The sequence below is a fragment of the Oncorhynchus mykiss genome, chromosome 10 (genome assembly GCF_057628025.1).
Source record: "Oncorhynchus mykiss isolate SJ-2025 chromosome 10, ASM5762802v1, whole genome shotgun sequence".
NCBI lineage: Eukaryota > Metazoa > Chordata > Actinopteri > Salmoniformes > Salmonidae > Oncorhynchus > Oncorhynchus mykiss.
The window spans coordinates 7926529-7942798 of NC_143031.1; the positions used below are offsets into that span (position 1 = coordinate 7926529).

Here is a 16270-nt window from a genome sequence, read left to right on the forward strand (position 1 = left end):
GCTGTTGGGGGTATTGGAGGACTGGAGTTGGGCTGTTGGGGGTACTGGAGGACTGGAGTTGGGCTGTTGGGGGTATTGGAGGACTGGAGTTTGGCTGTTGGGGGTACTGGAGGACTGGAGTTGGGCTGTTGGGGGTACTGGAGGACTGGAGTTGGGCTGTTGGGGGTACTGGAGGACTGGAGTTGGGCTGTTGGGGGTACTGGAGGACTGGAGTTGGGCTGTTGGGGGTACTGGAGTTTGGCTGTTGGGGGTACTGGAGGACTGGAGTTTGGCTGTTGGGGGTACTGGAGGACTGAAGTTGGGCTGTTGGGGGTACTGGAGGACTGGAGTTGGGCTGTTGGGGGTACTGGAGTTTGGCTGTTGGGGGTACTGGATGACTGGAGTTGGGCTGTTGGGGGTACTGGATGACTGGAGTTGGGCTGTTGGGGGTACTGGAGGACTGGAGTTTGGCTGTTGGGGGTACTGGAGGACTGGAGTTGGACTGTTGGGGGTACTGGAGTTTGGCTGTTGGAGGACTGGAGTTGGGCTGTTTTTTCTACCTGGTAGTTAATTGCACAAACCTGGTTTTCCCAGGTCTGAATCAGTCCCTGATTAGAATGAGAGGATGAAAAATGAGAAATGTTTTGTCCCTCCAGGACTGATCAAAAGAACAATCCCTGCACCAGAGCATCCTTCACATGTCACATGTTGTCACGAATGAAGCTTGAGTTCACAGGCTTTGGAAAAGGAAAGGGGCAAAGGGGAAAAGTAGTTACTGTGTAATGGTGTGGCTATTTATCCATTGTGACCTCTTATTGTGAACCCATACATTTACACTGGTCTGTTAAATCTGCAGTATTTTCTTGTGAAACGGGAAACTCTTAATGAGTTTGTTAGCACAAGTTGTATATCATAACTGAATAAATTCATCCAACGGTATTTATTTGTTTCATATGTAAAGACCTTTTTTTTCTTCAACAGTTTCAAAGTTTCACAGTTATCTGTCCTTACAGCGCCTTCAGAAAGTATTGACAAGTCTTTACCTGTTGTTGTGTTGTTGTTGTTGTTGTTGTTACAGCCTGAATTTAAAATGGATTACATTTAGATTTTGTGTCACTGGCTGGCACACAATACCCCATAATGTCGAAGTGGAATTATACTTTGAGAAATGAAAAGCTGAAATATCTTGACTCAATAAGTATTCAGCCCCTATGTTACGGTAAGCCTAAATAAGTTCAGGAGTAGAAATGTGCTTAACAAGTCACATATTAAGTTGCATTTGACTCTGTGTGAAAATAATAGTGTTTAACATGTTTGTTTTTTTAAATTACTACCTCATCTCTGTACCCCACGTATACAATTATCTGTAAAGTACCTCAGTTGAGCCACTGAATTTCAAACACAGATTCACAAAGACCAGGGAGGTTTTCCAAAGCCTCCAATGCAAAGAAGGTCACCTATTGGTAGATGGGTAAAAAAAAAAGCAGACATTGAATATCCCTTTGAGCATGGTGGGTGCAACTTTCACTGGGGACAGGGACAATATGAAATTGCACTTTTGTTCGCCCAGTTTTATCAATGGATACAAAACGAGGCAATGATGTGCTTTAGGACCATGCGGACACCTCCGAGCGGTCGGCTGTTTGGATTGTTTATCCAACTTGACCGGGGTAAGGGTAGCCAGGTGGAGAGCATGGCCAGTCGTAGAAAAATGCTTATTGAAATTCTCAATTATCGTGAATTTATAAGTGGTGACAGTGTTTCCTAGCCTCAGTGCAGTGGGCAGCTGGGAGGAGCTGTTCTTATTCTCCATGGACTTTACAGTGTCCCATAACTTTTTTTGAGTTTGTGCTACAGGAAGCACATTTCTGTTTGAAAAAGCTAGCCTTGGCTTTCCTAATTGTTTGTGTATATTGGTTCCTAACTTCCCTGAAAAGTTGCATATCACGGGGGCTATTCGATGCTAATGTAGTACACCACAGGATGTTTTTGTGCTGGTCAAGGGCAGTCAGGTCTGGAGTGAACCACGGGCTATATCTGTTCCTGGTTCTAATTTTTCTGTATGGGGCATGCTTATTTAAGATGGTGAGGAAAGCATTTTTAAAGAATAATCAGGCATCCTCTATTGACGGAATGAGGTCAATATCCTTCCAGGATACCTGAGCCAGGTCGATTAGAAAGGCCTGCTCGCTGAAGTGTTTTAGGGAGCGTTTGACAGTGATGAGGGGTTGCCGTAGACCCATTACGGATGCAGGCAATGAGGCAGTGATCGCTGAGATCTTGGTTGAAGACAGCAGATGTGTATTTGGAGGGCAAGTTGGTTAGGATGATATCTACGAGGGTGCCCGTGTTTACGGATTTGGGGTTGTACCTGGTAGGTTCATTGATAATTTGTGTGAGATTAAGGGCATAAAGCTTAGATCGTAGAATGGCCGGAGTGTTAAGCATGTCCCAGTTTAGGTCACCTAGCAGCACGAGCTCTGAAGATAGATGGGGGGCAATCAATTCACATATGGTGTCCGGGGCACAGCTGGGGGCTGAGGGGGGTCTATAGCAAGCGGCAGTAGTGAGAGACTTGTTTCTAGAAAGGTGGATTTTAAAAGAGTGTTGTCTCTTGTTTCGTCACACAGATCTTTACTATAGACTGCTGAGGTACTCTGTATGTGAATCTCTGTCTGCAATTGCTTTTTATTACTAAAGAGTTTTATACCAATGTTCCTTTGTCTGTTTCATCTATCTGGAAGACTGATTGTTAAAGGAAACTTACATCACCCAACGCAAAGGGCCAGCCAACACATCCTTCCACGAGATATCGTCCTGAAAACGAGGGTTGCTGCTATCCAAGCCGGCTAGTCGTTCATTCTATCGGTACGGTTGCCTGAGACGCGACCCAGTCTAAGTATTTTTGTTCTAAATCTATGGATGTTCGTTCTAAATGTTCCGTTGCCATGACGGCTGTCAACGTTCTTATCCTGTACTTGCTAGCTAGCCAACTTCAGCTAACATCTTCACGTCAAACAGTGCAGCCAGAATAACAGCAAAGTAGCTGCATTTGTGTTTGTTTAATTAAGCTGTTTTCTAGTGATTTTTTGGGGGGAGATGCATCCAAAAACAATGAGCTAATGATGTGAAATTTCGCCTGGCATAGAACATTTGGTCTCTCGCCAGGCCACTGTTCAGAAGAGATAGCCAACTACACAGCTAGCCAACTACACAGCTAACACAATCACTTTAAACTGAAGCTGGAATGACAGCAGACTAGCTGCATTTAGTGGTTTTCTATTGACATTTCTTTGTATGTACAGTGGGGCAAAAAAAGTATTTAGTCAGCCACCAATTGTGCAAGTTCTCCCACTTAAAAAGATGACAGTTGTGGACAGGTGTCTTTTATACTGATAACAAGTTCAAACAGGTGCCATTAATACAGGTAACGAGTGGAGGACAGAGGAGCCTCTTAAAGAATCCAGAAAATCTCACAGGTTTGTGAGAGCCAGAAATCTGGTTTGTTTGTAGGTGACCAAATACTAATTTGCAAATAAATTAATAAAAAATCCTACAATGCGATTTTCTGGATTTTTTTCTCTCATTTTGTCTGTCATAGTTGAAGTGTTCCTATGATGAAAATTACAGGCCTTTCTCATCTTTTTAAGTGGGAGAACTTGCACAGTTGGTGGCTGACTAAATACTTTTTTGGCCCCACTGTTTGCATAAAAATGATGCCGATTTATGATTACCACAGGTTGAGAAAAGTTGCCTGCCTGTCTGTCTTGTCCCGACTCCTGACACTTTCATTGCTATGGGACAGCTGGAGATTGAATTTCAGTATTGAAACAATGTTGCAAATGTTGGAGAAACAGACAGCAAGTTTAATACAAATCTAAGCTGTTGAAAACCAAATGCTAGTGTAAAAGAAATGGGAGATAATGTCTACATGCTTTTTATGGTGTATATCTAGTAGGCTATATTTCAATGAATCTTTATTTAACAAGGCCAAGTCAGGCAAGAAGAAATTCTTATTTACAATGACCACCTACCCCAGCCAAACCCTCCTCTCACCCGGAAGATGCTGGGTCTTCCTAAGGGACTCCCGATCACGGCCGGTTGTGATACATCCTGGGATCGAACCAGGGTCTGTAGTGATGCCTCTAGTACTGCAATGCAGTGCCAAAGACACCTGCACCACTCGGGAGCCTTACAATTATAATTATATGCCTGCCTGACTGTACATGGTTTGCAAATGTTATTTGAATGATTCCAGCTTAGCCTACTTCAACTAGTCTATCACAGTCATATCCTGTGATATATTGAAGCAATAAGGCACAAGGGTATATGACCAATATACCACGGCTAAGGGCTGTTCTTAAGCACGAGTACCTGGACACATCCCTTAGCCTTGGTATATTGGCCATATACCACAAATCCCAGAGGTGCCTTATTGCTATTATAAACTGGTTACCAACGTAATTAGAGAAGTAAAAATATATGTTTTGTCATACCCGTGATATACGGTCTGATATACCACGGCTGTCAGCCAATCAATATTGAGGGCTCGAACCACCCAGTTTATAATAAACTATAACACATTGATATATTGAACTACTTTCTCCAGGAGCTTACAGTTCAGTAGTCAATACACAGACATGGTTGTCCAGGATAAGACTCAGAGCATCAGTATCTACAGTATTGTTATTGGAACAACGACAAATCCCTATTGAACTGTGTCAAGTTCTGTCACGCAAATACGCACACACACTGGAGTGAATAAATTCTCTGAAAAGTAAACAGACCTACTTGAAATAGACCTAAGGGCCAAGTATTTGAGGCACGCTTGATTTAGCTTGAACACGGCAAACTGCAGCAAGTCAATCAGTACAACTGAAGTATTTAATATGCGCTTGACCCAGCCCTGGACTAGAAGTAACCTTTGTCAGAGCATAGAGCAGTAGCTCAGTATGCTACTGTTTACGTAGGCTATACAGCTGTAACAACCAGGTATAAATAGGGCTAATTGTGTGGTCATTTTTGAAGTTTTAAATGCTAGCTCATTTGCTATTCGAAAAGTTGGGATAAATAACGCATTTCAATTGTACTTTCCATTGCTGGACTAGAGATATGAGTTTATAGATTCTATTTTAAATCAACATGGCAACATTTTTGTGCGGTGTTGTTGTGTTGCACTCATTCCTAAGCAACACAACAGCACCAGTAAATGAATTGCGTTCGTTTCCACGGTTCTGTGTTGATCAAACAGATGCAGTTTAATTACATTCAGAACAGACCATTTCCTTTCATCAACCTATTATTCATGTAAATTGTATTATTGTTTAAATATTTTATTAAGGTATTCATTTATGTCTCTTGCTCATACTTTGTGTTGGCTACCCCCTACCAAAAATAACAAAAAACCATCCAATATACATTTGGGGAGCTGTTGTTGTAGCCTAAGTTTAGGTCAAGCGTGTCCCTGCTATGTCTGAACACCAGGAAGACAGTGTCAGGGGGGGGGGGGGGGGGGGGGGGTGAGAAGGATGTCTGTGACAGATGTTGAATGATCTGATCAGTGGCTCAGTGGAGTCATTATTTGCTTTAATGGACTGGGGACACCTTAGTAACATCTTGGTTTACGGCAAGATAGTATTTGTTTGTTTTGGAGTGAGGGAGAGGGAGAGAGAGAGAGAGAGGGAGAAAGAGAGAGAGAGAGAGAGAGGTTTGCTAGGTTAGTGAATGAGGAAGTGTGAGAGAGGGAAGGGTGACGGGGAGGAGGACCGCCTGTGGGGAGAGAGAGAGAGAGAGAGAGAGAGAGAGAGAGAGAGACGAAGAGAGCGAGAGAGGGAGAAGTCCAACACTGCTACTGAAACGTGTCAGCTGTTGGTTAAGGGAGGCTTAAGAATAATTAAGGGAGGCTGAAGAAGGGAGGTAGAGAGAGAGTTGATGTATACCAGTGGGGTTGAGAGACCTTCTTCTCTCCAGCGGAGCAGCAAGATGAAGAGTTTCATCACAAACACCCTCTCTGACTTCTTCTTCGAGTACGAGACCCCCCGTCAGGTGCTGGTACGGAACAGGAGGGTGGCGGTCGTGTGCCGATTGATCCAGCTGGGGGTCCTGGCTTACATCATCGGGTAAGTCCCCTCCCCTTTTAAAGGATTCTACAAACTCAGAGTGGACTGCATGTAGAGTTAGTGTTAGAGCTGTTGACATCATGTTCCAGCATGTCTACGGCTAAGAAATTCCTCAACTGCACAATCCATGACCCCAGCTTTTCTTATTTTCATGGCTTGTTACATGACTTGGGGTAATGGCGATCTTCACGAAGTACAACACTACTGTTAATTCATCAAGAGACCTCTAACCAAATCAAGGTGTGATATTTAAGGGTGATGACTTTATAATTTGGCAACAATTATTTTTGCTATGGATGTATGTATAGTATGGAACTCTCTTGTGGATGAATGACATTTGATCTAGTTCAGGTTTGATAATTAAGTGTGATGAGTCTAATGACTTACTCTAAATGCAAACAGAAACTATATATTTTTTTTGCGTACAGGATGAATGGATGTTAACAGAAACTATATATTTTTTGTGTACAGGATGAATGGATGTTAACAGAAACTATATATTTTTTGTGTACAGGATGAATGGATATTAACAGGAACTATCGTATGAGTGTCTGTTGTGGCAGCTGAAGTTCACTGAAAAAATATATAAACGCAACATGTAAAGTGTATCATGTTTCATTCAAAAATGTTTGCATAAATTTGTTTACATTCCTGTTAGTGAGGGTTTCTCCTTTGCCAAGATAATCCATCCACCTGACAGGTGTGGCATATCGAGAAGCTGATTAAACAGCATAATCGTTACACATTGCGCAACTTGTGCTGGGGACAAAAAAACAGCCACTTTAAAATGTGCAGTTTTGTCACAAAACACAATGCCACAATTTTCTCAAGTTTTGAGGGAGCGTTGAATTGGCATGCTGACTGCAGGAATGTCCACCAGAGCTGCCATAAACTGCCTCCAACATCGTTTTAGAGAATTTGGCAGTACGTCCAACCGGCCTCACAACCACAGACCATGTGTAACCACGCCGACCCAAGACCGCCACATCCGGCTTCTTCACCTGCAATAAGCCCTTTTTTGGGGAAAAAACTCATTCTGATTGGCTGGACCTGGCTCCCCAGTGGGTGGAGCTGCACCCCTCCCCAGTCATATAAAATCCATAGATTAGGGCCTAATTTATTTATTTCATTTGACTGTTTCCTTGTATTGAACTGTAACTCAGTAAAATCTTTGAAATTGTTGCATGTAGCGTTTATATTTTTTGTTGTTCAGTATATTTATCAGGAGAAATAGTGAGGATGATGGAACAACAGCCGGCATGTTATACAGTTTACTGTAAGCATAGGAGCTAGAGATGAGCTACAACCAGAGACATCAGTCTTGGGTAATAACAAATTAGTCATAGTGGGCAGGACAAGCAAGGAGGTGGGCAGAGCCAGGATCCTATTGGTGCATTATAGCAAATATTTGCATGTTTTGGTTAGAGAACGCCTACTCCGGGAAGTGTGCGTGTGCAGTAACTGAATTCGCCTTTGCACTCCTTCTAAACAATGCAATTTTTTTGCATCTTTTGGCAAAGGGTCTACAAAACTATATTGAGATGAAATGTTTCATCGATGAGTATGTTGGCCAAAATCCATCTCCCACTGACTGCCACTGGGATTCCTCTCACTACCATATTTGGGGAAATATCTGTCTCATGGTTGTATCTGTGGTAATGCCCTTTCCAGCTCATAGAGATTCGTGTCGAGACAACATAACTGCATTTTGGGCAACTTGCTCAGATAGATAGTCACATTGGACCAAACCTCTTAGCTTGCAAACATGCTACCACATGTAGGTTTGCAAATAGTGTGATGATTTATGGAGGACAAATTCATTCTTTGAAAAGAACAGTGCTTTTTCATTTTGTACAATGTATATTTAATGTTGTACTTTTGTTCTATCTTAATGGAGACAGACTGTGTTATGTTTCAACAAAACAAATGACTTGTTAGCACTTTCTGTGTGTGCATGCCTGCGTGTGTATTCTATCTTCAGGTAGCCAGACTTTAGGACCTACAGGATGTAAGATAGGCGTTTGGCTCACACAGATAACGATCAAACTTGGGTACACACACAGCTAAGCTGCGTGATTCGCAGAAAGTCAAGTGACAATGACATGTCAAAAGTCGATTCTCTGTTGAAAACACATCAGAGAAACGTACAGCACTCAGCTCTGCAGATGAAGTCATACCTGAATTATAGCCCCTCAGGTGTTTTCTCTTCCTACTGTGTCACCTCAAAGTGACCTCAGAGATGTACATTTCTTGGGACATTTTCAGGACAGGTTTCTCAGAGAGAGTTCACAGGACAGCTTCTAGAACAATAAGCTTTACCTTTTTGTACGGTGACAGGACGTTGTTGTCAGGGGCGGTAGGGTAGCCTAGTGGTTAGAGCGTCGGACTATTAACCGGAAGGTTGCAAGTTCAAACCCCCGAGCTGACAAGGTACAAATCTGTCTCCTCTGAACAGGCAGTTAACCCACGCCATTGAAAATAAGAATTTGTTCTTATTTAACTCCTTGCCTAGTTAAATAAAGGTAATATAAAAAAATGATGCTAATCAGGGTTCATCTTTATCATTGGTCCTAAACACTCTTTTATCAGGGGCGAAATTCCAAACCACATTCAAGGTTGAACGTTATCACCACCAAAAAAATGCAGGAAAAGTTTTCTTTGACTATAAAGTAAAGGTTTAATGGGTTTGTCCCTGAAAGTTAGGTGGTTATCTCCAGTCTCTGTTGATATTAGTGAGTGACCCCTGAGCACAACAGTTATTCTGTCAGCGTGAAACCGTTTCCCACCTCCCTACCCTCCATCCTCTCTCCCATCCTCCCTCCATCCCTACCTCTCTCCTTTCCTCCCTCCACCCCTACCTCTCTCCTTTCCTCCCTCCACCCCCGCCTCTCTCCTTTCCTCCTTCCATCCCTACCTCTCTCCTTTCCTCCCTCCATCCCCACCTCTCTCCTTTCCTCCCTCCATCCCTACCTCTCTCCTTTCCTCCCTCCATCCCTACCTCTCTCCTTTCCTCCCTCCATCCCTACCTCTCTCCTTCCTCCCTCCATCCCTACCTCTCTCATTTCCTCCCTCCATCCCTACCTCTCTCCCCCGTGCCACAGCTTTCAGGCCACGTGAGCTCAGGCCGTGATGAACATGGAGTGAGACGTGACTAAGGAGCCTGTCTAGGACTCTCTTCATCAGGGCCCTGCAAGACTTTAACAGCTCAGAGATCAAAAAAAATCACTGGTCTTTCAGCCATGGATCAGACAGCTATGGGCCTTAATCGAAGTAGGAAGACTCATAGGAGCTCTTATCTGGAAAAACACAGTGCGCTCAGGAAGAGCCACAAAAGACAATCACACATCAGAAAGATCTGTCGCTTGGTCTGTTGGACTTTGTCGCTCTCTCTCAGCTGTCCGTCCGTCTGTCCGTCCGTCCGCCCGCCCGCCCATCAAATCGATCAGAAATACAGTGTAGACATTGTTAATGTTGTAAATGACTATTGTAGCTGGAAATGGCAGATTTTTTAAAATGGAATATCTACATAGGCGTACAGAGACCCATTATCAGCAACCATCACTCCTGTGTTCCAATGGCGCGTTGTGTTAGCTAATCCAAGTTTGTAACTTTAAAAGGCAAATTGATCATTAGAAAACTATTTTGCAATTATGTTAGCACAGCTGAAAACTGTTGTGCTGATTAAAGAAGCAATAAAACTGGCCTTCTTTAGACTAGTTGAGTATCTGGAGCATCAGCATTTGTGGGTTCGAATACAGGCTCAAAATGACCAGAAACAAATCACTTTCTTCTGAAACTCGTCCGTCTATTCTTGTTCTCTTCTTGTTCTGAGTCTATTCAGTCTATTCTTGTTCTGAGAAATGAAGGCTATTCCATGCGAGAAATTGCCAAGAAACTGAAGATCTCGTACAATGCTGTGTACTGCTCCCTTCACAGAACAGAGCAAACTTGCACTAACCAGAATAGGAAGAGGAGTGGGAGGCCCCGGTGCACAACTGAGCAAGAGGACAAGTACATTAGAGTGTCTAGTTTGAGAAACAGACGCCTCACAAGTCCTCAACTGGCAGCTTCATTAAAAAGTACCTGCAAAACACCAGTCTCAACGTCAACAGTGAAGAGGAGACTCCGGGATGCTGCCCTTCTTGACACCAGGCCATCCTCCAAAAGTATTTTCCTCACACCTGCCTGCTGCCATTCCTGAGCAAGCTCTGTGCTGGTGGTGCCCCGATCCCTCAGCTGAATCAACTTTAGGAGACGGTCCTGGCGCTTCCTGGACTTTCTTGGGTGCCCTGAAGCCTTCTTCACAAAAATTGAACCGCTCTCCTTGAAGTTCTTGATGATCCGATACATGGTTGATTTAGGTGTAATCTTACTGGCAGCAATATCCTTGCCTGTGAAGCCCTTTTTGTGCAAAGCAATGATGACGGCACGTGTTTCCTTGCAGGTAACTATGGTTTACAGAGGAAGAACAATGATTCCAAGCACCACCCTCCTTTTGAAGCTTCCAGTCTGTTTTTTGAACTCAATCAGCATAACAGAGTGATCTCCAGCCTTGTCCTCGTCAACACTCACACCTGTGTTAACGAGAGAATCACTGACATGATGACAGCTGGTCCTTTTGTGGCAGGGCTGAAATGCAGTGAAAATATTTTTGGGGGATTCAGTACATTTGCATGGCAAAGTGGGACTTTGCAATTTATTGCAAATCATCTGTTCACTCTTCATAACATTCTGGAATTTATGCAAATTGCCATCATACAAACTGAGGCAGCAGACTTTGTGAAAATGTATATTTGTGTCATTCTCAATACTTTTTGCCATGACTGTACATGTAGGTGGGGGCAAAGTGACTATGCATATGTAACAAACAGACAGAGAGTAGCAGCAGTGTACAACTGTCTTGGTGTGTTTGGACCACTTGAAACTCTCGACCCGTGGACTACAGGAAAGGCGGGCTGAAAAGGCCCCCATTAACATCGACAGCCCCGTCGATGTTAATGGGGGCCTTTTCAGCCCGCCTTTCCTGTAGTCCACGATCAGCTCCTTTTCTTGCTCACATTGAGGAAGAGGTTGTTGTCCTGACACCACACTGCCTGTTCTCTGACCTCCTCCCTATAGGCTGTCTCATCGTTGTCGGTGATCAGGCCTACCACTGTTGTGTTGTCAGCAAACTTAATGATGGTGTTGGAGTTGTGTTTGACCACGCAGTCATGGGTGAGGAGGGGACTAAGTACACATCCCTGAGGGGCCCCAGTGTTAAGGATCAGCATGGCAGACGTATTGCTGCCTACTCTTACCAGCTGGGGTCAGCCAGTCAGGGGGTCCAGGATCCAGTTGCAGAGGGAGGTGTTCCAGGTCCTTAGCTTAGTGATGATCTTTGTGGGCACTATGGTGTTGAACGCTGAGCTGTAGTCAATGAACAGCATTCTCACATAGGTGTTCCTTTTGTCCAGGTGCGAAAGGGCAGTGTGGAGTGCGATTGATATTGTGTCATCTGTGGATCTGTTGGGGCGGTATGCAAATTGGAGTGGGTCTAGGGTGTCCGGGAGGATGCTGTTGATGTGAGTCATGACCAGCCTTTCAGAGCACTTCATGGCAACCGACATGAGTGCCATGGGGCGGTAATCATATCATTTAGGCAGGTTACCTTCGCTTCCTTGGGCACAGGGACTATGGTGGTCTGCTTGAAACATGTCGGTATTACAGACTCGGTCAGGGAGAGGTTGACAATGTCAGTGAAGGTACTTGCCAGTTGGTCCGCACATGCTTTGAGTACACGTCCTGGTAATCCATCTGGCCCAGCGGCTTTGTGAATGTTGACCTGTTTAAAGGTTTTGTTCACATCGGCTACCGAGAGCGTTATCACACAATAATCCAGAACAGATGGTGCTCTCGTGATTGCTTCAGTGTTGCTTACCTTGAAGTGAGCATAAAAGGCATTTAGCTCGTCTGGTAGGCTCGCGTCACTCAGGGATGTGTACTTAGTCCCCTCTTCCCCTTCCCTGTTCACCCATGACTGCGTGGTCAAACACAACTCCAACACCATCATTAAGCAGCACTGGGTTTCCCTCCGTAATAATTTTCAAGCCCTGCCACATCCGACGAGCGTCAGAGCCGGTGTAGTAGGAATCAGTCTTACTCCTGTTTTGACGCTTTGCTTGTTTGATGGTTCGTCTGAGGGCATCGTGGGATTTCTGATAAGCGTCCAGATTAAAAAGCGGCAGCTCTAGCCCTTAGCTCGATGCGGATGTTGCCTGTAATCCATGGCTTCTGGTTGGGATATGTACGTACAGTCCCTGTGGGTCTAGCTGTCTTCATGTATAATAGACAGTTCTGTTAGGGTCTAGCTGTTTTGATGCATGTTGGACTGTTAGGGTCAGAATGAGTGAATACATTTCAATCGAGCCTTAATTGAATGAAGAACATAGACAGAATGCAATTATGAAGGTTTATTAAAACAGTATTGGAGGGATAGCCTGGTCTCCGACAGATGACCCCTGGAGCCAGATGCCGGGATAGCAGAAGCTCTTTGATGGGCAGCTGGCATCAGAAGCCCACCGGGCTGGGACAAAGAGGTTCAGATGACAGACCTTCAGTTAGTGGAGGGTAGCCGATGTAACTTTTGCTACATAGACAGCAATTAAGAGACGAGGGTAAGCAATCATTTAAATTCTGTCCATCACAAGATTTACACCCATTGGTGAGAAGAGAGCAACGTGATCATTCCAGAGGTGTATGCCCATAGGTCTCCTCAAAAGTGTGGTGAAATTACATTCTTCTACTGTAGCTCATTGGCTAGAACATAATAGGTCAATGACATTTTGCACGTGGTTAATTGATAGTAGAGGAGGAGGACTGACATGGCTCTGTGATGATGAGACTGTTTGTAAATATGACAAATAGAAAGTTCCCACTATGCCCATGACAAAAGAGGCAATGTAAATACATTATAATACTGAAACAATATTTACTGTGTGAAGAGACATTCAGACCAGCCTTAGTGATTTAACTTTTACATTTTGACTTTAAATTTGATGTGAACTTTATTTAACCCGACCACTAACAGCCCAACTCCAGTCCTCCAGTACCCCTAACAGCCCAACTCCAGTTCTCCAGTACCCCCAACAGCCCAACTCCAGTCCTTCAGTACCCCTAACAGCCCAACTCTAGTCCTCCAGTACCCCCAACGGCCCAACTCCAGTCCTCCAGTACCCCTAACAGCCCAACTCCAGTCCTCCAGTAACCCCAACAGCCCAACTCCAGTCCTCCAGTACCCCCAACAGGCCAACTCCAGTCCTCCAGTACCCCCAACAGCCCAACTCCAGTCCTCCAGTACCCCCAACAGCCCATCTCCAGTCCTTCAGTACCCCCAACAGCCCAACTCCAGTCCTCCAGTACCCACAACAGGCCAACTCCAGTCCTCCAGTACCCCCAACAGCCCAACTCCAGTCCTCCAGTACCCCCAACAGCCCAACTCCAGTCCTCCAGTACCCCCAACAGCCCAACTCCAGTCCTCCACTGTTCTGGTATTGGAACTCTACAATGTATTGGAACTCTATACTGTTCTGGCATTGGAACTCTATACTGTATTGGAACTCTATACTGTTCTGGCATTGGAACTCTATACTGTATTGAAACTCTACACTGTATTGGAACTCTATACTGTTCTGGAACTCTATACTGTTCTGGTCTTGGAACTCTACACTGTTCTGGCATTGGAACTCTATACTGTATCGGAGCTCTACACTGTATTGGAACTCTACAATGTTCCTGCATTGGAACTCTATACTGTATTGGAACTCTATGCTGTATTGGAACTCTATACTGTATTGGAACTCTACACTGTATTGGAACTCTACACTGGTCTGATATTGGATCTCTATACTGTTCTGGTATTGGAACTCTATACTCTTCTGGTATTGGAACTCTATACTGTATTGGAACAATATACTGTTCTGGCATTGGAACTCTACACTGTATTGGAACTCTACACTGTATTGGAACTCTACACTGTATTGGAACTCTACACTGTATTGGAACTCTATACTGTATTGGATCTCTATACTGTTATGGTTTTGGAACTCTATACTGTTCTGGCATTGGAACTCTACACTGTATTGGAACTCTACACTGTATTGGAACTCTACACTGTATTGGAACTATACACTGTATTGGAACTCTATACTGTTCTGGCATTGGAACTCTACACTGTATTGGAACTCTACACTGTATTGGAACTCTACACTGTATTGGAACTCTACACTGCATTGGAACTCTACACTGTATTGGAACTCTATACTGTATTGGAACTATATACTGTATTGGAACTCTATACTGTATTGGATCTCTATACTGTTATGGTATTGGAACTCTATACTGTTCTGGTATTGGAACTCTATACTGTTCTGGCATTGGAACTCTATACTGTATTGGAACTCTATACTGTTCTGGCATTGGAACTCTACACTGTATTGGAACTCTACACTGTATTGGAACTATACACTTTATTGGAACTCTACACTGTATTGGAACTCTATACTGTTCTGGCATTGGAACTCTACACTGTATTGGAACTCTACACTGTATTGGAACTCTACACTGTATTGGAACTCTACACTGCATTGGAACTCTACACTGTATTGGAACTCTACACTGTTCTGGCATTGGAACTCTATACTGTATTGGAACTCAATTCTGTATTGGAACTCTATACTGTATTGGAACTCTATACTGTATTGGAACTCTACACTGGTCTGATATTGGATCTCTATACTGTTCTGGTATTGGAACTCTATACTCTTCTGGTATTGGAACTCTATACTGTATTGGAACAATATACTGTTCTGGCATTGGAACTCTACACTGTATTGGAACTCTACACTGTATTGGAACTCTACACTGTATTGGAACTCTACACTGTATTGGAACTCTATACTGTATTGGATCTCTATACTGTTATGGTATTGGAACTCTATACTGTTCTGGCATTGGAACTCTACACTGTATTGGAACTCTACACTGTATTGGAACTCTACACTGTATTGGAACTATACACTGTATTGGAACTCTATACTGTTCTGGCATTGGAACTCTACACTGTATTGGAACTCTACACTGTATTGGAACTCTACACTGTATTGGAACTCTACACTGCATTGGAACTCTACACTGTATTGGAACTCTATACTGTATTGGAACTATATACTGTATTGGAACTCTATACTGTATTGGATCTCTATACTGTTATGGTATTGGAACTCTATACTGTTCTGGTATTGGAACTCTATACTGTTCTGGCATTGGAACTCTATACTGTATTGGAACTCTATACTGTTCTGGCATTGGAACTCTACACTGTATTGGAACTCTACACTGTATTGGAACTATACACTTTATTGGAACTCTACACTGTATTGGAACTCTATACTGTTCTGGCATTGGAACTCTACACTGTATTGGAACTCTACACTGTATTGGAACTCTACACTGTATTGGAACTCTACACTGCATTGGAACTCTACACTGTATTGGAACTCTACACTGTTCTGGCATTGGAACTCTATACTGTATTGGAACTCAATTCTGTATTGGAACTCTATACTGTATTGGAACTCTATACTGTATTGGAACTCTACACTGGTCTGATATTGGATCTCTATACTGTTCTGGTATTGGAACTCTATACTCTTCTGGTATTGGAACTCTATACTGTATTGGAACAATATACTGTTCTGGCATTGGAACTCTACACTGTATTGGAACTCTACACTGTATTGGAACTCTACACTGTATTGGAACTCTACACTGTATTGGAACTCTATACTGTATTGGATCTCTATACTGTTATGGTATTGGAACTCTATACTGTTCTGGCATTGGAACTCTACACTGTATTGGAACTCTACACTGTATTGGAACTCTACACTGTATTGGAACTATACACTGTATTGGAACTCTATACTGTTCTGGCATTGGAACTCTACACTGTATTGGAACTCTACACTGTATTGGAACTCTACACTGTATTGGAACTCTACACTGCATTGGAACTCTACACTGTATTGGAACTCTATACTGTATTGGAACTATATACTGTATTGGAACTCTATACTGTATTGGATCTCTATACTGTTATGGTATTGGAACTCTATACTGTTCTGGTATTGGAACTC

At 43.4% G+C, this 16270-nt stretch overlaps 1 protein-coding gene across 6 annotated transcripts in view; it reads left to right on the forward strand.

Annotated features, from left to right (window-relative positions):
• The first annotated feature begins 5660 nt into the window (after positions 1 to 5660).
• The window catches only part of LOC110533310 (P2X purinoceptor 1), a 49381-nt gene continuing 38771 nt past the window's right edge, over positions 5661 to 16270 (forward strand). For 4 of the 6 annotated variants that reach the window (XM_036989604.2, XM_036989608.2, XM_036989607.2 and 1 more), the window contains exon 1: positions 5661 to 6098. In XM_036989604.2, the coding sequence (XP_036845499.2) occupies positions 5911 to 6098 (188 nt within the window). In that variant the 5' untranslated portion in view covers positions 5661 to 5910. The remainder of the gene's footprint in view (positions 6099 to 16270) is intronic. The other 2 variants (XM_090188863.1, XM_090188862.1) reach the window with 2 other exon arrangements.